The sequence below is a fragment of the Astatotilapia calliptera genome, chromosome 16 (assembly GCF_900246225.1).
Source record: "Astatotilapia calliptera chromosome 16, fAstCal1.2, whole genome shotgun sequence".
Classification (NCBI taxonomy): domain Eukaryota; kingdom Metazoa; phylum Chordata; class Actinopteri; order Cichliformes; family Cichlidae; genus Astatotilapia; species Astatotilapia calliptera.
In genome coordinates, this window is record NC_039317.1 from 22,085,827 (window position 1) to 22,112,050 (window position 26,224).

At 39.8% G+C, this 26,224-nt stretch overlaps 3 protein-coding genes across 5 annotated transcripts; 1 reads left to right on the forward strand and 2 right to left on the reverse strand.

Annotated features, from left to right (window-relative positions):
* Positions 1 to 19,021, reverse strand: LOC113007655 (sacsin-like). Its single transcript, XM_026144398.1, has 9 exons — positions 18,853 to 19,021; positions 18,452 to 18,596; positions 17,845 to 17,890; positions 17,124 to 17,211; positions 14,036 to 14,147; positions 13,672 to 13,818; positions 12,142 to 13,573; positions 11,874 to 11,962; positions 1 to 11,762 (listed from the first exon to the last, which is right to left on the reverse strand). Exons 1-9 carry the CDS (start codon positions 18,862 to 18,864, stop codon positions 802 to 804), a joined length of 13,032 nt encoding a protein of 4,343 aa, XP_026000183.1. The 5' UTR covers positions 18,865 to 19,021; the 3' UTR covers positions 1 to 801.
* Positions 18,751 to 20,777, forward strand: LOC113007657 (zinc finger protein 525-like). Of its 2 annotated transcripts, none has more exons than XM_026144402.1 (2): positions 18,751 to 18,885; positions 19,225 to 20,777. In XM_026144402.1, the coding sequence occupies exon 2, from the start codon at positions 19,289 to 19,291 to the stop codon at positions 20,318 to 20,320; it is 1,032 nt and encodes a 343-aa protein (XP_026000187.1). In that variant the 5' UTR covers positions 18,751 to 18,885; positions 19,225 to 19,288; the 3' UTR covers positions 20,321 to 20,777. The 2 variants fall into 2 exon arrangements, with proteins under 2 accessions (XP_026000187.1, XP_026000188.1); XM_026144403.1 differs by lacking the exon at positions 18,751 to 18,885 and adding an exon at positions 19,075 to 19,141.
* prmt2 (protein arginine methyltransferase 2) lies at positions 20,429 to 25,792 on the reverse strand. 2 transcript variants are annotated; one of them, XM_026144399.1, is made up of 9 exons: positions 25,470 to 25,792; positions 25,177 to 25,374; positions 24,293 to 24,454; positions 23,799 to 23,963; positions 23,478 to 23,653; positions 21,821 to 21,959; positions 21,598 to 21,734; positions 21,339 to 21,513; positions 20,429 to 21,134 (listed from the first exon to the last, which is right to left on the reverse strand). In XM_026144399.1, exons 1-9 carry the CDS (start codon positions 25,548 to 25,550, stop codon positions 21,102 to 21,104), a joined length of 1,266 nt encoding a protein of 421 aa, XP_026000184.1. In that variant the 5' UTR covers positions 25,551 to 25,792; the 3' UTR covers positions 20,429 to 21,101. The 2 variants fall into 2 exon arrangements, with proteins under 2 accessions (XP_026000184.1, XP_026000186.1); XM_026144401.1 differs by having other exon boundaries at positions 21,821 to 21,950; positions 25,470 to 25,790.
* Positions 25,793 to 26,224: the final 432 nt, after the last annotated feature.

Sequence of the window (26,224 nt, forward strand, 5' to 3'; positions counted from 1 at the left end):
AATCTTAAACTTATTACATACTTATACTTAATTATAGTAAAATTAGCTAACCCTTGACCCGTATTTAGAAATATGATAGGCATTGCCATTTCTTTTCTTTCATAAGAAAACTTTTATTAAATGATAATGATAGGTTGCAACAGATTTCTGCCAATTTCTTTTGCATTTGCACTTAACATAACAAAATTACATGCTGAGTGTCTTCTGTCACCAAAAGTTATGGATGTCAATAGTAATAACTGTTTAAAATGTAAGAAAAATAAGTAAGAAAATCTCTAAATACATTAGACAGAAGTTCTACAGTAGTTGCAGCTTCAATCAGTAAGTAGTCTTCACATTTGCCTTTTCATAAATGTTATATTACAGTAAGTATATTGCTTCCCAGCAGGTATTTACCAAACAACAATGAAGCAGTCCAATGACCTACTCCAAAGAGTAGTCAAAAATCCCAACTAAGTTGCATACAAAAAATACTTGATATACGCATTTTCAAAATAAAACAAAACACATAATATATCAATATCACAAATGAGCAGCTTCAAAACGAAAGCAAAGCAAAACAAAGTCATACAGTCATTACATGTTTCCTAGGTGAATATTCATGAAAGTGCACAAAAACCTTTGTTGTTTATACTTCATACTAACATCATTCAGTGATCATTACTCAAAAAAAAAAAAAAAATACAACTTAAATTCCTTTTTGGTTGTGATGCTAAATAATATTTCAGTTTTCCACTGTGGGAATCATCCTTTTAACATTTAGAAAAACAGTTACACTGACCAATACCTTGTCTTAAATCCTTAATTCACATATGCTTCTATTTTATTAAGGAGCTCTGATGCCTTGTTCAGTGCCAGCATTTCATTCTCTGATCTGAATCGTCCATTCGGTATGTGAGGATATGGATGGCAGTTGGGATATTGAGTCTTTTTGGGATCCACTCCGAGTGTCTGCAGGTTTTTCACAATCTCAGGCAGATCTCTCAGTTGGAGGCTGTAGCGGGAAACTTGTGCAGCAGTGGCTGAAATTGAGCTGCTGTTGGGGCGTTGTCCATTTCTTTTATAGCATGCTGCTATGAGAGACTTTTCTACTGCTTGATGGACCTTAAACAGACACCACTCTGTGCTCCCTCCACCAGTGTCTTTGTGAGCTGCATTGAGATCGCAGCGAGCCTGTCTACACCAGCGCCTGGCCTCTTCTCTGTCTGGCCTTGGGACATTTTCATTATGGGTCCAGAAGTTGTAGGAATGGAAACCTCTATAACCTCTAGAGAACCTCTCTCGACTATTTCTGTGATACCTGGCCTCCTGATTCCACTCTTCATAGAAGCCTCTGAAATTTGTGTTTCGGCTTGAAAAGGTCGATCCTGCAGCTTTGACTGTGCCTTTGCTAAGCTCATCAATTTGATTCTGTAAATATTTGAATGCCTCATTGGCGAGAGACTGGCAATCCGGATTTTTGTCAGGGTGCCACCTGAGGTACAGCCTCTTGATGGCTTTGTGCCTCTCCTCCTCAGGAAGCCTCCAGATCTCTGTCAAACATTTATCAATTTCCCTTTTAGCTTCCTCAACAGAGGCTGGTAAAGAATTTGTTGATGATTCAGAAGAATGTGGCACAGCTCCTGTCAGTGGTTCCAGCTCCATGCAAGTGTTTTCTTCTGGTTTTAGCGTCTTCTTCTGTGGTCCTGGCTCCATGCATTTCCTCCTTTCTGTTTTTACCTTCTTTTCTCGTTTAAACTGAAACAGATCAACACAGCTGACTTCAATGGGCTCATCTTCTCCAATATCTATTTTGTATCTCCATGAATATCGTCCATTGTGACCAGGCAGTTCTTCAACAATAACTGCATAAATGTACTTGTCATCAATGCTGTAACCAACATATTCCCCCTCTTCAAAGTTGTTGAGGACATTCATGTCCAAGCAATCATGCCATTCTTCTGGAACCTCTGTCCCAGGGGCTGCTGGACTAAAAGAGGAACTTTCAGTTTCAGCACTGTCACGGATCTGATGTTTAGCCAAAGTTTTCCGAACATCTTGCAGATCGTCACACATGAGGAGTTGTCCCAGCACTGGAAGGTGAACCGATGCAATTCTGTTCCCTAAAAGAGCATTAATCTCCTTTGTCAGTGTCATGATGACTTCATTTATTACCTTGAGAGCCATGTCATCATTGTGCTTTAAGTAAAAGGTACACCCTTGTTGCTCTCGTTCCACAGATACATCTGTTTCTTCATCTGTTTTGGGAAGGGGCTGTTTATCGAGCCAGAGTGTTGTTTTCAATGTTTTGCAGCAGATAATTTGTATACTGCCAAAAGTCTTCTCACACATTTTAGTGGCATCTTCTTGTGTTATTTTGCCTTGAGAATTCTCTCTAATAAGACAAATTAATCCATATTTAAAGGCTCCTGAGGAGAGATGTTTATCAAACCATCCACTAAATTTACAGCCAGTCTCAAGTTCACAAAGCTGCATCTCTGATTCCACAACTCTTTCCTCTGTGAACTCAGACAGCATCTTTGGCTGAAATTTCTGAGGCAGCAGTTGCAACAGCTGATGATGCTTGTATTTGTCGTTGCCCAAATGACATTCACTGAGTTTCTGAAGCAGCAGGAACTTGTTCTCCAGCGCTTCTTCCAACCTTTTGGTCTCAAACACTGTGTCGTTGTAGCAGAGTGTGGATGATGGGTATAATTTACCATCTACTGCAGGAAGATACAGAATCTCAACATTTTCAAGAAGCGTCTGGTTTCCCTGAGCATTGATTAACTTAAACAACTGCTCAACAGCTCGTTTCACAGTTATCAGCTGGTTCAAATGTAGTTTCTGTTTATCACAGGAATCAGCGTAAACTGCTGCCAAAACATTACAATATTGCTCTGCAGTAGCTTCGTTCTTCACACCAATTTTCTGAAAGAACGGTGCATACATTGCATCTTCTGGAGTAATCTTGTACAGATATGGTCTGAAGTCCAGATCATAGGAGAGCGACAGACACACGTCATCAACCGTCACAAGTTTTGTGTCTTTTTCAACCAACACAACAGGAAGACCAGCCAGCTGGTTTCCTTCAAATCTTTTTGCTTGCAGGTAAGCGTACGAACTTCTGAACACTTTAGCTCGTGTTTTGATCAGCTGGTCAGTTTCACATGGTGATTGACAGATGTTTCTTATGTTACTGGCAACACAGTTTGGAGGTGGTTCTTCATGAGCTCCAACATTTTTTATCATTTTCTGAAGACCTTGTGACATAAATGGTAGGTCTATAATTGGCATGGAGGTCCAAATCAAATCTTGATGCTCAGGATTTTTGTCAGTCAAAGAGCCTCTAATTTTAACAGTAGTTCCTTCAGCAGCAAATGGTTGGTGGTAGTTGGACAGTTCTTTTCGAATATTAACTGGAAAAATGAATTTGATGTCAGCAATGCTTTCCAGCAAACTTTTGTTGTTGTCTTGGACATCACATGCTTTATTCAAGGCTTCCCTGAAAAGTAATGATGATTTCAGTTTCAGGTCTTCAATTTTTCCTTTTCCTTTTGCTTCTGATTCCAGCTGGTACGCGAAATTTATTATTTCATCGTTTGACACAACATGCTTCATTCCAAGTTCTCTGACCAGCTCTTTTGCCTTTTCTGGTGCGTACCGGTAATCATTTCCTTCACACAGCTCAGTCCAAAATCTCTCAGGAACAAATTTCTCTTGAGGCAGCATTGTTTTGTACAGCTCCACACTCTCATCAAAGTAGTATGATGCAGGCTCTAGTCTACCTTGGGAACTACGAATCAGTTTCACTGTCTTCAGTGAGGAGATGATAGTTTTCTTGTCCTCTGAAGAGTAATGTAGTGAGAGCAACAGCTTGAGGCTGTGAAGAATCTGTGTCTCTGTGAGTTGGTGTACAGCAGGCAGTATAAACTTCATGAAATACTGCAAATCATCCAGGACCTGAATGTTGACTGTTTCTGACAGTGTGTGGTTCTCAGAGTTGAACTTGAGAAAAATGCTGCCGGTGTTGGGCAGGTTGAACAAATCTGGAAATTTCACTGAATAAAAGCTGTTGAGAACGTAAACCTGTTTAGGTCCATCAATCCTCACTCGTTCACCATGTGTTGTTTCAAATATTGGTAAGGATTTGAGCTTCCTCACATACTCTTTGCTGACTTTGGACTTGGATAATCCTGATTGCAGGAACATCTGAAACTCTTTCATATTATCATTTGAAAGGTGGGAAAACTCTGAGCGATTAATGTTGTACACTTGATCCAACACTGAGCTTTGATCATCTACATCGAGAAGCTCATGCTGTAGACATGAACGTACCTCTCGGTCCATTTTAGAGAAGAAAACATGATCAAAACTCATAAAACCAAGTTTGAAGAGGATGCCTGATATGTGTTTCTGTGAGGCAAACACAACACTTGACATGTGTTTCATTGTTTGCAGGAAGAGCTTGTTGTTCAACCTTGGACACACAACAGGTAAAATGTAGCAGTCGCTGAAGAGTTTCATCACATCACTTAGTGTCAGACTTGACTTGTCATCGCTAGATGTTGGTAGTTTAATTTCACTTGTTATGAACATCCAAAGTGATTTCAGCCACTCCAACATTTTCTCATTTGGGACATGAAGACCACAGTGTGGATCAACTTCACAGTTCTTAAGAAGATGCTGAATTAATGGTTTCAGATATTTTTCCGAGCAGGGTAATGTCATTTTTTGGATGAGTTTTAAACTTTGAAGAAGTTTAATGTGGTCTTTGTTTGTCTGATAGTCTGCAAATGTTTCCTCACAGCCAAAGAAGAGATTTGCATATCTTGATATCCACTTGGGTGACTGGGAGTTGAAAACTGTCAATACTTTATCTCTTGTGAGAAGAAGTGGAAGCCCATCAAGTAAATTTGAATTGTCTTGGGTGACCTTTTCTGAGGAGAAATTTTTTAAACAAAAACTCAAGAGCTCTGAACATCTTGTTTCATCTTTGATCAAAGTGGCACTTATGGGTAAAGGTAAATCCTCATCTGTTTGGGTTGGATCATTGAGAGGTTTTGCTCGTAGAAAAGTCTGCACAGTGGAGGGACTGACCGCTTTCACTTCAACACCAGCATCTGTGAAACTTTTCCAAATCTTCTCCATGTTTGTGGAATAAGGAACCAGCTTCATTCCAAGATCTTCCAAGATGGCCATCAGCTTGTAGTTTGTCAGGTTTGTCAGATAAGGGTCCTCAAGTGAGTCTGTTTCACTGACATTACACCAGTCAAATGAGTATTCTTTAATTTTTTTATCTGCAATTTTCCGTGTTGAGCTCTTCATCACAGGGATTACATCAAGGCCTTTTTCTTTCAGTGATCTGTATACTCCATGTATCATTTCATGCCAGTCTGGGCAAACATCCTTGGACACAGTTGGCCAAAAACACAAGTATTCTGTACTGAAACATGAGCCAATACATGTAAGGGAAACTTTCCTGACTGCAATGCTGCGCCTGATGTAATGCAGGAGATCTGCATAAAGCGGAGCAATGACGTTTTGTTTCAAAATCTCATTCCAGTTTGATTTCTTACTCTTCCCATCTTCTTTCCAAAGGCTTCTCCTGGCAGAATCAACCTCAAAGTTTCCATTGACATGTACTGGCAGTCCAGTTTTCCCTGGCAAAGGAAGTGAACAAAAGGCTTCTCCTTTAAAATCCATGATGAGGTATCCTTTTGTGTTCACACGTGCAGCTAATGATGCTTGGGGAAGTTTGTCTGATAGTTTTAATTCAAAGCTGTCTTTGAAGGAGCCAAATTGTTCTGCAACAATCCACTTACTTTGTCTTTTATCTGAGGTGGAAATCACAGTTTCATAGAAAGTCTTTTGTGTTGCTGTTTTGTCTGATTGCAGTGCATTTTGTAGATGTTTCACAAAAGCATCTTTCTCGTCCCGACTTTTCTGTGGCAGATTTTTTTCAACCTCAAAGATGGTTTTAAGTCCTCCTGAATAGTCACTGATTTCATGGACTTTGATTTTGCAGATGTTTTTCAGAAAGAGAATTAGTCCTTCAGGATCTTCAGACAGAGCAGAGCACAGTTCATTCATGTCGCGGTCAGTGACTCCTTGCTGTGATATTTTGGAGGTATTTGCATTTGTACCCATTCTCAGAGGTAATCTGAACATGGTGCCGTCTTTAAGAGAAAATTTGTCTGGAAGAAAGGATTTGTAGACATCTACGTACATTTCTTTGAAAGTGTCTGCTAGTTTATAGCCAATGCCATATCGCTGGTTATTTGAATGATTTTCAATGTATTTTTGATTGGGGTCAGAAATGCAAAGTACTTCATCTCCTGTAAGGATCGAAGGGCAGTCAGTCAGATGGTAAACAGAGTTGAATCCAACTCCGTACTTGCCTATCTTCCCTGGGGTGTTGTGCTTTCCTCCCTCTCCCAGCTGTTGAATTCCCTTAATGTCAGCATCAGAAAACACTTTGTTGTTGAACACACAAAGTGCTGGACCCTGGAGATTTTTCCATTTCTTCCCAAATGTTTTTTCTTTCCCATGTTGTCTTTTGTCCCAGATGAAGTGAATTTCTGTTGCTTCTGCATCATCAGCATTTTGAATGAGCTCTTTAAGGATATCCTTCTTTGATGGATAGGCTGAAATTATGTTTTTAATACGAACAGTCAGCTGTTCCTGCTGTTCAAAGTCAAAAGCAAATGGTGACATGTCATCAACTATGTGGTTTTCCAGAGAATGATGCCTTGTTGTTTTGATTCCAAGGTGGCGAGCCATAGCTCGTGGGATATTCTCGTGACATAATGTGACACCTGAAGTGAGTGGCATCCATGGGCTGTCATTGTAAAATAGCTCACTAGCAAACTGCAAAACTCCATGCTCATTGGGTATCAAACAGTCATCTGTGATTTTGACTTTGGCCTCAAATATCCCTTTGATTAAAATTGTGAGGCAAACTAAGAGATCACTCTCTGTTAGGGGCTGGTTTCCATGTTGAACTTTTAATTCCTGCAACACAGTTAGAAACTGAGTGGTCGTGAATTGTTTTTCAACACCTATACATTTCCAGAGGTTCCTGAAGCTTGTGAAGGCAGCTGGAAGTACATGGAGATAGGGCTTTGCTTCAAATTGCCCGTTCTCAGCTACACGATCAACATTCACAAATGTATCACCAATGAGGATGAATGGAAATGAATTTGCTTGTTGTGAAATGTAAGAGGCATTTCCAGAGTCACAGATCCACTGATCCAGACACGTATAGCACTCAAATGCTATTTTGTAAAGCATGGATCTGTCAATGGAGTGTGCTTGTTTGCTTCCTTCATGCAGCTGCTGGAGCACCACCTCTGGCTTCGGAGTGCTGTTCACGCCCAAGATCTTTAGGACTGGATCACTGTGGTGTATTTTCAAATTACTATTATTCAGCACTGGTTGTGTCATGTTAACAAGAAGGGAGCATTTGTCACTAAAAACATCAGTGGGCTTTTTAAGTGTTACATTTCCTTCCATTTTTGCATCACCAGGTGAATATGCTGGAAGAAATGCAGTTGTCCTCAGTGTTTTCCAGTGGTGAGAGCCTTCATCATAAATGTGATTCTTCATCAGTTCAAAAAGGCACTTCAAGTGGACAAATGCTTTCTTTTTGTCAATGCTCCAGGTTTTATTAATTGTGCCCGCTTTCTCTGTGATGTCTTCCAATGGGAGATGGTCATTTGCCATACCAAGTTCCAACAAACGCTGAATCCTTTTTGGAGATCTGTAGTCATTTTCGGATCCATCAAGCAAGCGTCCCTCTTTTGGTTCAAAAAGACAGGCCACTTTCCCTGTAGGATTCACAAGTTTCCTGACATGTTGGAGCTGTCCACCCTTTGTGGGTATGCATGGATAGCAGAGCAGCAGATTGTCAATTTCTTTGATATGAAGGTCAATAGCATGCAGCACAAGGGTATCTCTACTCTTCGAGTCCATTGTAGTTAGGTTACTGAACACTGCTTCTCTGTAGAACTTCTCCCAGTTCCAGGTCCTGTTTTGTAAAACCTTTTCTAGGCCAGCCTGTTTGAAGCTATTTCTCAGCCAAAGTGGAAGAGGAACAACATGATTGGGTCCTTTTGCATATTTCTGACAAACTTGCACTGCAAGGTCACCAATCTTTTCATCATTTTCAATGCTCTCATGAAGAAATATGGCATTGTTCATTGAGAACCATTGTTCTCCATCACTAAAGAGCTCTGGACCAACAGAGTCGTCAACAATGGTTGAGTAAAGTGCATCCACTAAAGGCTTGAAAGTTTCAGTCACTTTCTCTCTATCAGGCCAAAAGGTGTGATAACAGTAACTCACCAGCTGCTTATTTTCTGACATTTTCTTTAGTGCCTTGAGTACAGTAACATATGCTGTCACTACTGGATCCTGAAGGAGAGCTTTGTTCCAGTCATTTTTCACTCCAGTTTCCCACAGACCTTTTCGGTTGCTTGTCACAGCAAATGTGCCATTTACATTGACAGGAAGACCTGTGTGAATGGGAAGAGGAAGGAAGCAAAAGGCCTGTCCAACAAGTTCTGTTTGTAATGTGGTGAATTTTCCAGTTTCTGGATCGTTTTGCAAAGGCACAGCAATCCCTCCAATGGGCAAAGAGAAACTGGCCTGCTTGTTTTTGTGAATGGCCATTTTAAAGGACTCATCTGTCCCAAAGCAGTTGTACAGGAGCCAGAGCTGAACTTCATTTTCATTAGACTGCTGACTGGATATTTGGATAATTCTGACTGTGCAAGATTCAATTAGTCCTTTGCATTTACCATCAAGTTTCATCAGTGATTTCTCAGCATGACGTTGCTTGGACACACTGGTGTCATCAGGAATCTCCATTGCACTCACAGTGGTTTTGGACACAGAGAAGATGGTCTCTATTTCGTTTTCTGTTGGTGGAGTTGATCCATTGTGTGGGATATTTTGGAGGGATAATGTAATGATGTTCTTTAAAAAGAGCAGATGGGTTTGTGAATTCTTAGAAAAGAGATGTTGAAAATCAAGGATATTGGGTTTTTGATACACATTTGTGCTTATTTCTGATTTGACAGCTTCTTCTTCACTTCGGAAAGGTAATTTGATCAGAGTGCCTGGATAGGGTTCAGGAGGACTTTTTCGAGTGAAATTACAGTCAAAAATGTTTTCATATGATCCAAACTGACCAGGAAAACAATGAAAGAGTTGCTGTTGAGAGAGATCCAGCTTGATTCCAGGATTTGATTTATGTTTGATATGCTTTGTGAGATGAGTAACATTTGGATCAAGTATGAGAAGAGTGTTGCCACTAAGGATGGAGGGGACATCTGTCACATGATACACAGTGTTGAATCCAAGTCCAAACTTTCCAATTTTTTCCACTTTGTTTTCCTTTGAGGCTGAGCCAACTCTGACAATATTTTTCCAATCCTCGGCTGTGAACTGCTCATTATTAAAAGCCCAAAGACAAGGTCCCTGACAAAGAGCCATGTCAGGGTCAATCAGGCTTTCGGGGGCATCTCTGTGTACTCTGAAATCCACCAAGAACTTGCAAACATCTGCCCCAGCGTCCTCTGCATTCTGGATGAGCTCTTTGAAGATGTCACTGTCTTCATCGTACTCTTTAAGAATGTTTTTTATTCTCATTGTTATTGGTTCAGATTGTCCACACTGCTCTATTCCTATCTCCTCTGGATCAAGGATGTGGGTACTGAGAAAACGAATTTCCAGCCATTCAGCCGCTGCTTTTGGGATTTCCTCATGTATGACATAAATTTCCTCTTCTCTGCAGTTTAGTTCTTTCAGTCCATTTTTGCTTACATCACAGAAAAGAGCTGTTGATCGTGGTTTAAGGGTAAATTTTCCTCCCTCAGCAGTGACTGGCACTGGGATGTCATCCTGAACTGTTTTCTTCTCTTTCCAGAGCCAGTTGAGAATTTCTATTGACACTTTGACCTCTGAAGAACTTGCAATCGGCTGTTGTCTTGCTTCAATTGTTTGCTGGATGGAGTACAGAATGCCCAAAATGTCTTCATTGGAAAGTACTTTTCTCAGGCCAAACCTCTGGAACAATGTTCTGTATGGCAAAAATTCACTTGGCACCTTCCCAATGTAAGAACTCAGATCTAGATTATTTGGGTATTCAAGAACCAGATCCTGGGGTGCAACAAACTCGTTCTGGGCCCATAGCGAACATGTCTCATTGCCCATCATTGTAACAAATACAGAGACATTGTCTTGCATGTGTTTGTAAATGCTGTGCAGCTGTCTTTTGAAGTCTACATCTGTGTCAGGATTAGCCATTTCCAGTGCTTTTGATTTCAAGACTGAAAGATTTTCAATCACTTTTTCAGGTGGTGGTAGGTCTTTGAGACCAAGTCTGTTGCTAACTCTGTCACTGAGCTTACCTGTTAGTGGCATTACATGTCCAACAATGTCCTTATAAACAGAATGTCTTATTTCATTTGGGCAAAACAAACAATACTTCTGAGATTTATCACTGAATTGTTTCTCACTTCCAGGTTGTTCACATGGGATCCATTTAAGCATTTTGAGGCAATGAAGCTGTCTGTGAGAAAACTTTGTCAGTAGATCATTACTTTCCACCATTTCCAACAGAACCTGAGCTCTTCTCAGAGCCTCAGTTTGTGAGTTCACACACAGTTTGTCAGTCAGCGTGGCAGCATGTAGCAAATGTTCAGGTGAGACATCTATCTCTTTATTCAGTAATCCGATTTCTGTTAAGCTTTCCAGCATCTGCAGTGAATGAGTGTATGAAGGCGGTGGAAAGAAGTCTGACTCAAAGATGACTTTAAAAGTCTGAATTCTTGGATCAAAAAAGTCAGATGCCTTTTTCAGCTGTCCATTCACCTCAATGAAGCTCAAGTCCTTACAGCTGCATTTCAGGGATTCGTTTTGTGAGAAAAGCACCTTACCATGCTGTAAAACCCAAGTCATTGTTTTGTTAGTGTTGTCACTGCTGCAAGCGCCTTTCCTTATGCTGTCAACAAGAACATTGGCTGCTTCGGCGGTGTCCAAGAGATGAACTTTGAGCAGCTGTAACAGTCTGCGGTCAGTCTCAGTAGAACACTGGATTATGGAATCAGGCATAGGGAGCTCTGTTGGTACTGTTAGGCCTGAGATCAGAAGCACAGCTTGTTTTGATTGAGCTGCAACACTGAATCCTTTCATGGTTTGAAACAAAGGCAACCTCAAGAGAAAATCTTTCTCTGTATTTGAGAGAGAATCCAGATAAGAGAGATAATCTTTCAGTTCTTCTCGTGCTGTGTAAGAGGCGGATTTGAGTTCTGTGACAAGATGCTGGAAATCTAAATTCATCAGGACCTTCAAAACACTCCTTGGAGATGGGCACAGCACGTACGAGTCAAGGTCTACATGCTTGAGCCACTCATTTCCTCTCACCACTGTGCCACCAACTTTGTTCACCAGCTGAGCTATTCGGTCTGGCAAACTCAGCTGTTTACTTTTCTGAAAGATCAGAGTTGTGTTCTGCTGTAGTTTTGCTACTGATACAGTCTGACTGCCAGACAGAGGACTAACTGGTATTAGAGGTATGTCAGTGAAAGGACTTAACTCATCAAAATGACTGTTGAGAAAGCTCCAGAATTCTTGAAACCAGTCTAAAGGTGGATGCTGACTGTTGTTGTTGTCCCATGCAACAAGGTTCTTCCCTGTCTGCTTCCAGTCTGGTGGCAAATATCGTCTTGCATATTCAGCCAAATGGGATGCATCAATGTTGGTGATCTTGAAGAAATCTGAAGAGCAGATTAAAAAGATTTTTTTTTAAAGTTAAGAATAAATGTGTGTGCTAAAATGTGTAGCTGTGTACAAATGACTCTGCATTGTTTAAAATTACTTTCACTTACTTCTTCTGGCCAGTTCTTTCAGATGTGCACTGCAGGCTGGAGTCAGATCATGTGGGATGAAGAAGGGTTTACAGAATGGCAGCAAGACTCTATAAAAAAGTGCAATGGATTCTGTCAAACTGTTAGGAGTTCATTCAGTATAGAAATATTCCTGAACCTTCCAAATATTCAGTTACAATCAATATGTGAATAACACATAAAAATGGCAACTTTAGTCATGATAAATATAACATTATTTTAAATATTGATAGATGTATGGAAACCCTACCTTGGACATTCATGGCTGTCAATCAAAGCAGTGTCTTCCTCTTCGTATGTGAAATATCTGAAAGAGCCATCACTGAGTGGAAGGAGCTGAAGACCCTCAAGTTCTTTATATTGTTCATCCCCTAAAATGTACTCCAAAAGACTGAGTTTGTCATCTTTAGTGATGTTATCCACACCGGTCCTGTGGAGAATGGCCCTGAGGAATGCTGGAGTCACATGTTTTAGGGTAGTAGGGTTTGGGTAGGCCTCATTTATAGCCCTTGCAACACTAGCTGGTAAAGTGACAAGATTTTCTCCACATGACACTAAAGCCCTTTTAATGGCAGACAATATGTTGGTGCTTGTTGGGCCATTGCAGGGGAAAACAGCTTCTGATGGAGAGATAAACTGTCTTTCATCTTTAGCAAGAGAGAGGATGGCCACGTTCTGTCTGAATAAGTGATGAAAAACATCCAGAGTGAGAGCATGCCATTTTTCTTTGTGTTGTATCTGAGTGAGATCTGGCCACAGATTGTACACAGAGGAAACAGGGAGGATAGATTTTTGGGCAAGTTTAATGGCATCTTGAATGATCTTGATGTATGCTTGTGGAAACACCTCCTTCATCAGCATTTCATTCCACAAAGCATGTTCATCATGTCTCTGGTCTTCCTCTTGCCATTTGATGTGTCTTCTATTGTCTGTGAGGCCAAAGCATGCATTGACATAAACTGGGAGTCCTGTCTTATTGGATTCATTGTTTGGAAGGGGGAGAAAGCAGCTCAGTCTGCTCTGGCTACAGTCTCTCTTCTCACCACAGGGGAATGCCAGGTCAACTTGAGGTAAAAAGCTCAACTTCTTTGTAAGCAAATCAAGATCTTCTGCAACGCCCTCTTTCATGGTACATGTTGTCAGAAGCCACTTTGTCTCTTTTTGGTCTTTTGAACTCACAGTTATAACTTTGAACCTTGTTAGACCCTCAGTGATTGACTCCTCTTCTGACACCAAAACATCATCTGTGGGGACTGAAGATTTCACTTCAAGTCTGGTGTTAACAGCTCCATCTTCACTAATATGTAACAAGGACACGGAGGTGACATTTTTCAAGAAGAGGAGGCTCAAATCTGCATCTGCAATGAAGCTATCAAAAAGCTCAACCACTTTATCTGAGTCATACAGATTATCAGAAATTTCTGATGCTTCATTGCGTAAAGGAAATCTAAAAATTGTCCCATTGAAGTGCTGATCCTCCATGACAACTTTTGACCATCCATGTTCACACACATGTGAGACTATATCTCTAAATGGTTGAAACTGATCACGCATATTCAGCAGAACTTCTTGGTCTTCAGCATCATCCAAAGACCACCAAAACCCACCATTTCTCTCTCCAAATATTTTTTCTTGGGGATCCATCATGCCAAGGTGGCCTGAACTGAATATACTTGGCACATCTGTGGACAAAGTAAAGATATGCTACTGTCAATTGTTTATTTAAAAAAACAAAACAAACATTACTCTTATCAAGTGTGATAACTATACATAGTTTCACCTGTTATGTGGTAAACAGAGTTGAAGCCGATTCCAAACCTCCCGACTTTGTTCGGGTCGTCACGCTTGACACTCCTTCCAGCCATCTGAATTCCTCCCCAGTCGTCCTCAGTGAATGCGGCATTGTTGTAGGCATAGAGAGCAGGACCTTCGTAAAAATAAAACATTCTCATGGATTGGTGATAATACATAAAAAAAGAAAAAGAAAGACTGAAAAAAAGAGTTATCCCCCCCCCCCCAACAATCTATTTTCCTTATTGTCTATTTTTGTTCTTTTTAACATTTTTTCATGTAAAAGTAAAAGAAACGTTAGAAACATATGTTTTAGAGAAAAGGTTTTTTATTTATTGTTAATCAATCAATACCTTGAAATTTTCCCAGTTCTTCAGTCCAAAGGCTTTCAGTCCCATAGCTTCGCTCATCATGGATGAAAACCACTTTTGTGGCTTGAGCATCATCTGCATTTTGAATCAGTTCCTGATTGACCAACAAAACCAACTATTAACATTAGACAGCCAATGGAAGCTAGTAGGGCTGCAAAAATTCATCAAGTAATTGAATTCTAAAAAACATTCGACACAAATTCTTCTATGCTGTGTTTAACGCAAGGCTCTGTAGCGCGCTCATTTGCCAAAACAACGTAAATGCTAGCTTTTCAAAAACACTGATAACACAATAGCAGCAGTGATGTTGATGTTGGCACAGTTTAATGTGGAGCCAGAGTCTGTTTACACAGAGCAAAGAGTCAGAGCCATTACCGAGAACGGTGAGGTCAGGATGAGCGTCCAAAACAGCAGGGCTGTTCATGTAATTACCATTAAAACCTTTACTGGAAAAAAGCTCCTGGGAGTTTAGTCTGACACCAGACTGGTAAAATCATCATTTAATTTCATAAAAGCGATACCTTCAGCAAACAGGGGTGAGGCTAAAGGGGGAGATGGGGTGTACCTGACCTGAGGGTTTTTAAACTTACCTTTTAATAATGTCAGAAAATCTTCCAACAAGACAGAGAAAAGGTACATTTTTATTCCTTAGTTTACTTTGTGATTGAGATTTGAGATTTTTATATATCTTTTGCATTTAAGAAACTGTTTTCTTTAAAAGCTAAAATTTCAATATAGATTTTATTTTATTTATTTATTTTTTACAGATCTTGTATGCAGTTAAACTTTAAAACATTGCAGTATGTAAAATTGAAACCAATGCACTGCTGGTTCTTTCTCTTTTGATTATTTATTATTGCTCATTAATAAGACAAAAGTATTTCTTATCAATCACTCGAATAATCAATTGAATAATCGATAGATTACTTGATCCCTAAAATAATTGATAGCCGCACCCCTACAAGCAATTTTTCCTTACTTTAGCAGGAGAGGTGATGTGAACAATGGTTTTGTTCCAAGAAGCGTCCCATCTCTCCTGTGAACCAGCATACTAAACCCTGAACGTGACTCGTTTAAATGGGATCTAGCCCTGCTTTAATTAGCCATTTAGGTTTCCTACTGTAACATCATATATTTTGAATTATTTAAAAAACAAGAATTGGATGCACAAGGTTGAATTTATTTTAGATTTTCTCTAATCCACAGAAGGCCAAAATATAACATATAATATATATATTATATACATACAGTAACTTAAATCTTTTAAGTGCTACTGAAGGTTCTACAGTGTCTTTTACAATGCCAAGGCCTATTAAATTCTTATCATCATTATTAAATCATGACTGGCTATAACTGAAAGTTTACAGGATTTACATTTATTTCTTACAGACCTTGGTCTGTGAGAAGACCCAAAGACCCATTTCTGCCTCGCCCTGGACTTAGACGGTGCTAACAAAGAAAAAAAGCACCTGCTCCAAAATTGGCACCTTCTGCTCAACTAAAATTTGCAGCTTCCCACAAGGACAAGCCAAATACATTCAGGAGAAAAGTTTTATAGTCAGACGAAAACAAAGATTCTGGTATTTGGCCACAATGAAAAGCAGTGAAGCTGAGTCTTTCAAACCTAAGAACAGTGTGCCAGTTTGTCAAGCATGATGTCAATAGCTTCATGCTTTGGGGCTGTTTTGCTATGGTACTGGTACATTACACGAAGGGGATGGAATATTGAAAATTGACTTCTTCAACTTTACATCCAATCAACAGTCAGACAGTTAAAATTTAAACACCATTGAGTGTTCTAACATGACAATGATCCTAAACGCACATCAAAACCGGTTTTGAGATGGATAAAGAAGGCTAACTTAATATATATCTTTGACCCTTGGTGGATTAGGGGAAATCCAAAATAAATCCAAACTTGGGCATACAATTCTTAGTTTTCAAAGAAAAATTTATCCTGACATTCATGCCCCTGTGTATGTAAACTTCTGAACACAACTGTATACTATTAGTGTTGAATTGTACTGTATTATATTTTCACATTTTCTTCCAACATTAAAGCACACAAAAAAGGCAACTGAGTATGTAGAAGAACCCTAATGTACATGGTGCTTATGTGGTGCAAGTGGTGCAAAACCTCAGAAAAAACAGAATTATAGTAATGCTTGCAGTCAGTTTGCAGTTTACATCCATGTTTCCAATAATCCACTAATTTGATCCCTATCCAAGTCAAGCATCTAGGATAGAGAATGTTGTTTGCGGTACAGATCTTGAAGCTCAAAAAACATGTTACATGTGCTCACGTTTGACCTGTAAAGCTGATTCCACACACAAGTTTATAGCTATGATAGCCAAAAGAGTTTTAAATATATTTGTTACTAAAAAGAAACTGTATCCAAGCAGCAAAAAGGTTCAAATAGTCGGACAATACTCACAAGGTACACATCCAGGATTAGTGTTGCAGTATTGAACAATAGCCAGAAAAGTGTTTTTTTTTTTAAATATTATGTTACTGTAAACCAGAAATTTGACCCTTTGGATATAAAATATCATCATTTCCTAAAACGTATCCATTTGTGTGAAATTTGGTCAAAATTAGTTTATGAGTTCTTCACACTATGAAAGTTGGACAGAACCACAGTGACATTAGTCATTGACGTCTGTTATGAGGCCACAATCTTAGTGTTTTTTTGCTGTCATTATCTTGTTATTTTTTGGAAACCGGGTGCACAATGGTGTATCTTACTGTGAAAATAGTGTTTTTTAATAACAAGGAGTTAGCCCGTTAGCACAGACTAGATAACCCTCCTTTGTGACAGTTTAAATGATCACATAATGATTTATTTAAAAGTTATTTACAAAATGGACTTCATGTTTTTTTATCAGCAAGGTACAAAATGTCAAAATGAGTAACTGAGACAATTCAATCATTAGGAAAGCATTTACTGATCAGAGCCAAGGGACAGTTTTGAAACCGGATTTCTAAAGGACTGAAAATCCTTTTGCAACCCTATGAAGTACTTTAAGAAGTAACTGATGAAATGGACTTTTGGCAAAACATTACACCAACCTTCAAAATTTGTCCACCATCTGGATATCGACGTAGAATATCTTTCAAGTAGTCAATGAAGGGCGGTGCTGTGGCCCCGAAAGAAGTCCTATAAAAAAGCAACAGTATCAGCAGAGAAATTAAAAAGCACCGAGTTTGAATTTAATTTAAAACAAAGTGAGTCCTCCTGATACACTGATTATAGGAAAGAGCTAATATTAAACAAGCTTGTGTATTTTACTTGTATTCTTAGCCATAAAGTTCTCAACTTTCAATCAGATAACAGCTTGTGATGAAATCAGAAGATACTTTATGGGACAATAAATTGAAAAGGGGCAGGTACTTGATGTAATTTGGATGATAAAACGTTGAATACGAACTTTGCATTTAGTATGTAATTGTAGGGAACTGGTTACAAATGGAGATGAATGAAGATGTGCACTCAAAGATTATTAAAAACATTTCATATAGTGATTCAAATAATTACACACTGAGCAGTAATTCAATTCAATAAATAATTTGACCTACAAGTAAAATGAGAAAATAACATTGGCGCCAAAAATCATATTAATATGTATCAGCACTTCCTACAGTACTATAGAGCCACACATTTTTTGCGTACAGTACTTCCTACAGAAATACTGTTCTGTAGGAAGTGCATAACAGTATTTCCTATTGTTTTATATACAGTAGGAAGAACTGTATGTATACATAACATTAAAGTAAAATCAAAGTAACTCACCGAGCTTTCTTTTTTGCTTTCAGACTCATTGTTCCAGGGTTGGTTCCTGTAAGAAATTCAGGGTATTGTGAGCAGAACAAAGTCATATAACATATCCTCTTGAGAACCAGCCTATTCGTTTATGTCCTCTGTAATAGACATTTGTTTTTTGGTCTATATCTTTTGACTTATTTGAGATATCCCACTAAGTCCTGATGTACTAAATAGAGGACATTCTGGGCTTTTTATTGATATCTCATGTGTTTGGGTGGCCTCTAAGAGGAAGGAAATATACACGATCGCTGAATAGCAGCCAACTTCCTGTTAATCAGCTGGAATTTAAAAAATCAAATATCAGCTACCTACACGCTGCACTGTTTTTAGATACAATGCAATACTATGCAAACTAAACTATGAATACTCTAAGTTGTTTTATTATGTATGTTGCATTCTTGTACAGCACTTTGGTCAACGCTTCTGTTGTAATTAAATGTGCTATATAAATAATTAAACTATTAAACTATTAAAGAGCCACACTTTGTACATATCTGTACATCCTTTAAGGAGTACATTATACTAAGTAGGTAACTGCAATACCAATGATATTAAAAGATTAAAATCATAGTACCTCGCTTATGAAAGTGAGTGGTCCCATCTGGTCCAGTTAAAGTAATGATCCTACACCAGTCTGATTTATATAAAGGCTGCTGATGGCCAATCACAGCGTGGCACGTGGACTTCTGCTCAGGTTTTGTCTCATTTTCGCCCTTATTCTGTTAGAAACGAAACCAAAATAAACAAGAACAGCCACATTCTTCAAATGTTCTGAGTGAAACGAAACTTTCAGAGCTTCCCAGTGAGGACAGTTGTCCCGCCGCTCGCTAGATGATGCTGCAGCCCGTTTTTATCAGAAAACGGGCTGCAGCATCATCTCAAAGGAAAACGATAAAATGTAGACGACAGTGTTCCGCCGTTATTTAACCCTTGTTAATATGGTGTTTTTACCGCGTTCGCACGAAAAGTACTTACATTCAAGCACATTGCTTAGGAAGGATGAGAACGGTATGTGAAATTGTTGTTTGTGTGCTGCTTGCGTCCTCAAATATCTTCCGCATTGTTTAAAACCAACCACGGCCTACAATAGTTGGTAGGCTGCTAAGTAAGCTAGTGCACATACTTGTTATATTCGCACAGGTCTTGTTGTCGCCTATTTGGCCGACAAGGAGCGCTAATGCGATCATAACCTATACAACATGCCCAAAAACCGATGAAGGATATCCGGCTTATATTTCACCTGAAACAGCGATAAAACTGTTTGGTCAGTAAGCAGGGGGGGCATCGATTAAACAGTGCGTTTCCCCCACAAAAAATAACAATAATTATGTCATGTTTGTCTCTCAGATGCTCCCATCATCTGTAGGACCGTGAAAACCCCTCCCCTGCTGCTGTGGGCGTAGATGGCACCATGCTGGATAACACCGGTGATCAAGTGGAGCAGCAGTCTGGGCGCTGCTCAGACTGTGGGTGCAGTTTTCATCTTTCACATCCTGACTCTGAGCCTGATTCCGATGACACTCCAGCTGATCCTAAACAGCAGAATAAAACAGACAGTTCTTCCAAATGCCCATCCTGCCAGGCAGGCAGCAGCCCCCAGAATGGACGCCGGCCACACCGGCGCATCCGCCTGGACCCTCACAGCTGCAGCCTGTGCTCCAAAACCTTCATCTCTTCCGCTCACCTGACCCTTCACCTTGCTTCTCACAATAAGGAAAGGAAGTTCAAATGTAACACCTGTGGCAAGTTCTTCCATCAGTCCTCCCACCTAATGGCACACAAGATAATCCACAGCGGAGACAGGCCGTTTAAATGCCCAGATTGTGGTAAGACCTTTGGGCGCGCTTCACACCTGAAGACCCACCGTCGACTCCACACAGGCGAAAAACCTTTTAAATGCACTTACTGTGACAAGTCCTTCACCCAGAAGGCTGGGCTACTGGCACACGTTCGTCTGCACACCGGGGAGAGACCATACAAGTGCGAGCAGTGTGGCGAGGGCTTTCGCTCTTTGTCACTGCTGCTCTCTCACAAGGCTCAAGAGGCTTCCGGACAGGCCAAGTCACTGTCGCCACCACCGCTCAGCCAGCCTCAGAAAACACAAACCAACGGCGAAGATCTGAAATGCGGTGTCTGCTGTCGCACTTTTGTCAGGTCATCTTATATCAGGCTGCACATTCGCCTCAACAAAGGACAGAGACCTTATCACTGCAAAGTGTGCAACAAGACTTTTGTCAAACTGGAAACATTTGTGAACCACTGTGACAAACACCTGAGACAGAAAAAGGATAAAAATAAGGGGGTGGAAGACAAAGTCGTCAAACCTCCCCTGTTTGTTCCGCTCTCCAGGCCTTCTTCTCCTGAGTCCTTACCTGCTCAGCAGCTATCCCAGGAGGTCAACACACGCTCCAGAGCAAAAGCAAAGATTAAAACAGAGCCATAGCCAGAAGGAGAGCGTCAGCTGAGACAGAGATGGTGGCAGTAGTATAATGTTGGTGTTTTAAAAGGTTAAATGTTTACAGATGATGGTAAGAAAGGGACAAACACCAGATTGGTAGTTGAAACAGTTCCAATTTTTATTTAATTTATATCAATGTGAGTTCACTAATTGTTATTTTAAGATGGTGATTTCCATTGTGAGCAGTTATCTTTAAGCACTATAATATTTTTATTGAGGTATCTTTTAGGCTAATGTTTGTAACATTTCAGAGGCGTACATTGTTCTGATCTTACAATGTTAAAATGAAAAAAAAAGGTCATATCTTAAACCATTGTAATTTATGGTTTTCATTAATCTGTTCTTCTAAATGCATAAAAGCCTAGTGACATGTATGTACAAACAATAAAAAATGTAAGTTAAATGCTTATTGTAAAACAATATGCCATTTGATGAAAAGTAACCTAGTGTGACTCAACCTTGTCTTTTTTTTGCACCTCAGTAAACAAAAAAAACAACAACTGATGTTCCAGCTGTGCGACACAGTGCTGCTTTATGTAAAGTACTTTTGCCCTTCAATAAAAATGAGCAGTAAACGTGCTCTTAGGGTGGTGTGATTGCAGCAATCGGGCTCATCACTATGATAGCAGGCATTCCTCTGGCACATTCATTGCAACATGTGAGCAACACACCAGTCCGCTTCAGCAGCAGTCTCACAGCCGAACAGTTTAATTTTATTAGACTGTTTTTCTATTTTAGATCTTCACCGGTGATGAGCGAATATGTGTCACCTCCACATGGGGAAACTCTTTGTTCCAGCCTAAGGACAGAGGGGAGGGGGAAACAGCAAGTGAACAACTTTATGGGCAGGGTTAAGTTAGGAGGTTGTGCAACAACAATGCAAAAGACAAACAAAAGACCCTTCCAAAGAACACTCATATAAAAAGTAATAAAGAAACCTTCCAATTCCTTATAATCAATACATATCTCAGATAAAGTGCATATAGTAAATGAAGATGTTTGCCTGGGAGTTGTCTGGATTGTCTGTGCTCCCTTTAATGGTCCAGTGCAGGGTAACGGTCATGTGGCGCCTCCAGACAGGATTTCTCTGGAGGACAATGGTTCCACTGATTGAGTCTCCTGCGCATACACTTACTGGCCTGTCTAGCATGAACAATGTCTGCTTCCAGTGTGTTGGCCTGTAGGGAAAAGGGACTAGTTAGTATAAAATCATATTTAACTAATTATGCATCAGATTGTTTTTGTGCTTTTCATGTTTTCACCCAGAGTTGGGGCCGGTGTTTAGCTCCACAGTTGCGCCTCCTGCCTCCAGGCTCTCGAAGCAAACAGTGAACCAGGCGGTGAATCCATGGAAAACTCCAGACTTCTCCACACAAAAATGAAACTGACCCTTCATTTCCTGAGAAACGAAACAGTCAAGCATTAGTAATAAAATCCAAGTTGGCTCATTTATAACTTTCCCATAAAAAATAAATAAAAAATGACCTCGAGATCTCCCACTTGTAAAGTGTACATGTCGAGGGAGATGACATCACAAGGAGCAGCGAGGCAGTCACATGGTTCAATGATGTGGCTGAACTTGGGCTTGGTGAAGAACTCCTGCTGTGCCAAAGGCCTCCAGAAACAAAAGTATTTAGCACAAGGGTAAAATGAATTATCAGTGTACTCGTAAATTATTCTAACCTTATATATTTCTAGCCAATATGTGATGAACTCTGATATATAAAAATGTTAAATGCAGGAGCATCTTAACCTCCAAGTGCATTGTATTTAGTCAGCTAAACAAAATATTATTGTAAATACTGATGAACAAAAAACAAGTCCCCAGATGAAAAAGTTTCACGTTAGATTTCAATTGCAACATTAAAGATAAGTCAGTTATCCCTATTTCTGTATTGTAAAGCGCTATATAAGTAAACCTTATTTACTTGTTACAGAAATTTGTGGTAAAAAACCTGGCTATGTTACATTGTAATTGTAATTTACATACATAAAACTGATGATGCCAAATTTTGTGTTATTATTTCAAAATTACAACTTACAAGATAATAACCTGAAAATCTGACATATCACTTTTCAGTAATGGACACAAGCTTTCATAGTTTGGTCCTAATACTGCCAGGTTTTTTTATTTTACACTAGTGGAAATGTAGTAATGGGAACACACATTAAAAGAGTGATCACTTACATTTTGGGGCTATTTATCACCAACCTATCAATATTCAATCAATAAAAGTAATTTCACTTTGTACTGGTGACAAACTACAGCAATTCCTACGTTTAATTGATCGGGCAGCGGGACAGAACAAGAGCTGAAACTGACTCTTCATTTCCTGAGAAGTTTAAAGTTCTAGAGCTCTAACGTGCTGCTGACATGGTAGAAACAGCAACACAGACAGCTCACTGAGCAGTAATACAGAAATATATTTATTGTACTGCTCTGTGTGCTTGTGATGATCAAATCACCAGAGTAGAGTTTTTGAAGAAATAATCTCATATTATTTGCAGCTCCAGTGCTGCATTTTGCTCTCATCGTTTTATAATCTTTACATATTGAGGTTAGATGCTCTTATATTGTTGATATTGTCCCTGATTGCACCATGCTGTCCACAGCTGATTTTGTGTGGAAAAAGAATGATGTGTAAAAGACTTTTTGTGTGAACGTGCACAGAGCCTGAAGCAGAAAGACTGGCTGTTGATAGCACAGCATCATGAAGCCTCTTATCTCAGACTGGGGTTTTAGTTTCTATCAAGCCAGCTAAATCAAGAAAGCCTGGATGTGTTGAACTTGCTTTGCAATATAAGTGTTTAAGGTAACGCATGAACTGGCACAAGGCTGTCTCTCAGATATGAATCAGAGAGGATGATTCATTCAAAGCTGGCCATCTAGTGGTAAAACAGATTTTAACACAAGCACATAAAGTAAGAAATCAGCCATTACTGGACTTAATAAAACAAACAAACAAACAAACAAACAGACAGACAGACAGACAGACAGACAGACAGACAGATAGATAGATAGACAGACAGATAGATAGATAGATAGATAGACACATACATACATATACACACACACAAACACACGCATATCTGTAAGTGACAGGACATTCCTCACTGTCAACTGTGAACTAATGGCTCTTACTGAAGAGGAGTGAAGTCGAGGCCATATGGCCGCTCCCAGAAGGCCATTTTCTCGGCATAATAGCTGTCGGCCTGACATGGCACAAAGGTGAGGGCCGCAGAGGAGGGCCATATCGTGCCACCATCTCTAAGCCAGCGGTCCCTGGCCAGCAGAACTGACTCCACCATGAACTCAAACTAGAGCATGGGGAAAAGGCAAAACAAACAACAATGAAAGAAGCAATGTGGTATAGTAAAACCTGAACATGGGTAAGAGCAGAAAAGGATGTCCCACAACAATGTATTTTTTTTAAAGTAGCAGGACAGGAAGTGTTATAATTACCAGAAGGCAGTTACCCATCCACTCAGAAACCAGGACGTCCACCTGTTCAGGCAGCTCGATCTCCTCAGCCCGCCCCTGAAGCACCGTGACCACCTCATCATAGCCGTTCTGCTTCACCAGCTGCCTGGTGTACTCTGCCATTGAACTCGCCTCCACAGCATACACCTACAACACCACAGATAATCTCCTTCCGTGCACTCTATACATCATGCTGTTTCCTCAATGCAGCAACACTCTTTGTCCAGCAGATGGAAGTAGAAGTACACCAATGTTCAATACCTAACTGGTGATTTTGCTCCTCTAAGTAACCACATGAAAGATTTTACTTTTGGACCCTTAGATTCTAATTCGTTTTTGTTATTTGGCAGGAAACTTAAACTTAACTCACAATATATGCAGATTTTTCCTCATTATTTAAAAATGAATGCAATCTCATTTCATTTCAATCTGATTTCATTTCTCCTTATAACACAAAATCCAAGATTCAACATTACCATTGAGGGGCGTGCCAACTGAGCGCAGAACAGACTGATGATGCCAGTCCCACAGCCGAGGTCCATTACCCTCTTGCTGCTGAGAGAAGCACTGTTGCTGAGAATAACCTGCCGGTATGCCTCAGTGCGGCTCTTGTCTGACAGCATCTCCAGGTGAAGCCTCTGTGTCGTGAAACATGACTAAATGAAACACAGTGCCTAAAAAAATGTACGTACAGCAAACTGACAGGTAGCCACTGGCAGTTTATTTAATGCTCAAAAGTTAGACATTTTTTTAACTATAATAAAATACTGATCAAAGCAGTGATCAGTCACATAACTGTGCCCCTGTTAAACCTAACTCTTTATAATGAAAAGTGGCTTCATAAAATAAAACGTTAATTTCTAAATGGCAATATGAAATAAAATCAGACATATAAAATTTGCTTGAATTAAACAAGAGTTTTTGATAATTAATCGACTGATAAATAAACGACTCCAAATGGGATCCAAATAAATTCCCAAAACACAGCAGGGTCTAGTTACATGCTTTCCCCCCTTGTTTATCAGGGGTAATGCATTCAAGAAAAGGCTTACATGTGTATATTTGGAAATCAGGGTCTAAAAGCAATCTTTTATCTATTCTGAGCATGGTTTCCCAGCATCTCAGGAGTAAATATATCACTGGAAACTCTGAATCATGCACCACTGAGGACCATCATCTTAAACCAGCACAGCTACATTGCAGGGTAGTGTCGACAAAAGACGATGCTTAGACGCATGGCTGCTTAACGCGCTGGGAAACAGTTTATACTCGCATATTATGATCAAATCATCATTATCTTCAAGTTCATGATAATAATCTGGACATATGCAAAGCAATACACTTCTTTAAAATGTCCAACCAGCGTTCCATAATTGCCAAAGTATTCTTCATCTTGCCACGGGTCTTCTATTGAGGGGTCCTCCTCCTCCTCCCCTGCAGCATCCTGGCTCATGTAGCTGGCAGGGACATAACCTATGACCCCCTGCAGCTCTGCCCACCACCACTCTGAGGAGGGCTTCGCGTGCACGAGCAATCTGTCCCCTCTGCTGAAACTAAGCTGTGAGACCAAAAAAAAAAGTCACACGGTTATTGCTGATACCCCCACCTCCCATTTTAAGGCTAGGATCTCGGAGGTCTGCGGGTCTCTCTGACCTGATCGGTGCTACTTCCAGTGAAATCTGACCGGGCAACGTACTCCTCACAGGACGCCTCATCCTCATCCTCCGTCTGCATATTTGCTTTTGACACTTTCGCTGGTTGTTTTTCTCTAACAAACAAGCCAAACCATTTCACGTGCAGAGCAACTAAAAAAAACTACAAAAAAACCCCCACTGTGTGTTTAGAGTGAATCGAGCGGCGAAACTCCTACTTTCAGCTACAGCGCGCACTGCAAACACTTCCTGTTTCGACGTAAGGTTGCGTTATCAAGCCTTCACGTGCTGTCGGAAGTTTCGAAACTGTAAGTTCATCTCAAACGAAATAACACGACATTTAACCCTGCATTTACTGCATTGTGCACCAAATATTATTAAGCTTCATTATGAGATACGTTGGTCTTCATATTCGGTTTGTTTCACAGTTGCATTTTCGTCCTTCTTCTGGTGTCATATTCACTTCTATTTCCAAATGGCCTCTATGTTAATATCACGTTAAGTAACTGGCCGACTTGAAGCTTGTGTAAAGCGACCCTTCACTGAAAGTTTCCTGAAAGACCAAAGAACAGAATTTCACAATTTCCTGGACAAAATGTTTGACTTAAAAGAAAATGACTTGAGGGTATGAAAAATTTATTTTTGATCTGCACGCTTTTCCCGTTGCCTCAAATTTAAACATTAGGTTCTTGATTAAAAATAACCCTGGACCATTCATGTAAATACATTAAAAAAATTTTTGGCAAGAAGATAAAA

What these genes read in the sequence shown, in the direction of transcription:
- LOC113007657 (XM_026144402.1), top strand. Translation starts at nt 19,289, where the DNA reads ATGCTGGATAACACCGGTGATCAAGTGGAGCAGCAGTCTGGGCGCTGC.
- prmt2 (XM_026144399.1), bottom strand. Translation starts at nt 25,550, where the DNA reads ATGCAGACGGAGGATGAGGATGAGGCGTCCTGTGAGGAGTACGTTGCC. An exon ending in TTGGCAATTATGGAACGCTG is followed by an intron (nt 24,455 to 25,176) that starts GTTGGACATTTT and finishes TTCACGACACAG; the next exon opens with AGGCTTCACCTGGAGATGCT. An exon ending in AACACCGGCCCCAACTCTGG is followed by an intron (nt 21,514 to 21,597) that starts GTGAAAACATGA and finishes TTTTCCCTACAG; the next exon opens with GCCAACACACTGGAAGCAGA.
- LOC113007655 (XM_026144398.1), bottom strand. An exon ending in AGAACTGGGAAAATTTCAAG is followed by an intron (nt 13,819 to 14,035) that starts GTATTGATTGAT and finishes ATTTTTACGAAG; the next exon opens with GTCCTGCTCTCTATGCCTAC. An exon ending in GACAGCCATGAATGTCCAAG is followed by an intron (nt 11,963 to 12,141) that starts GTAGGGTTTCCA and finishes ACTTTTTTATAG; the next exon opens with AGTCTTGCTGCCATTCTGTA.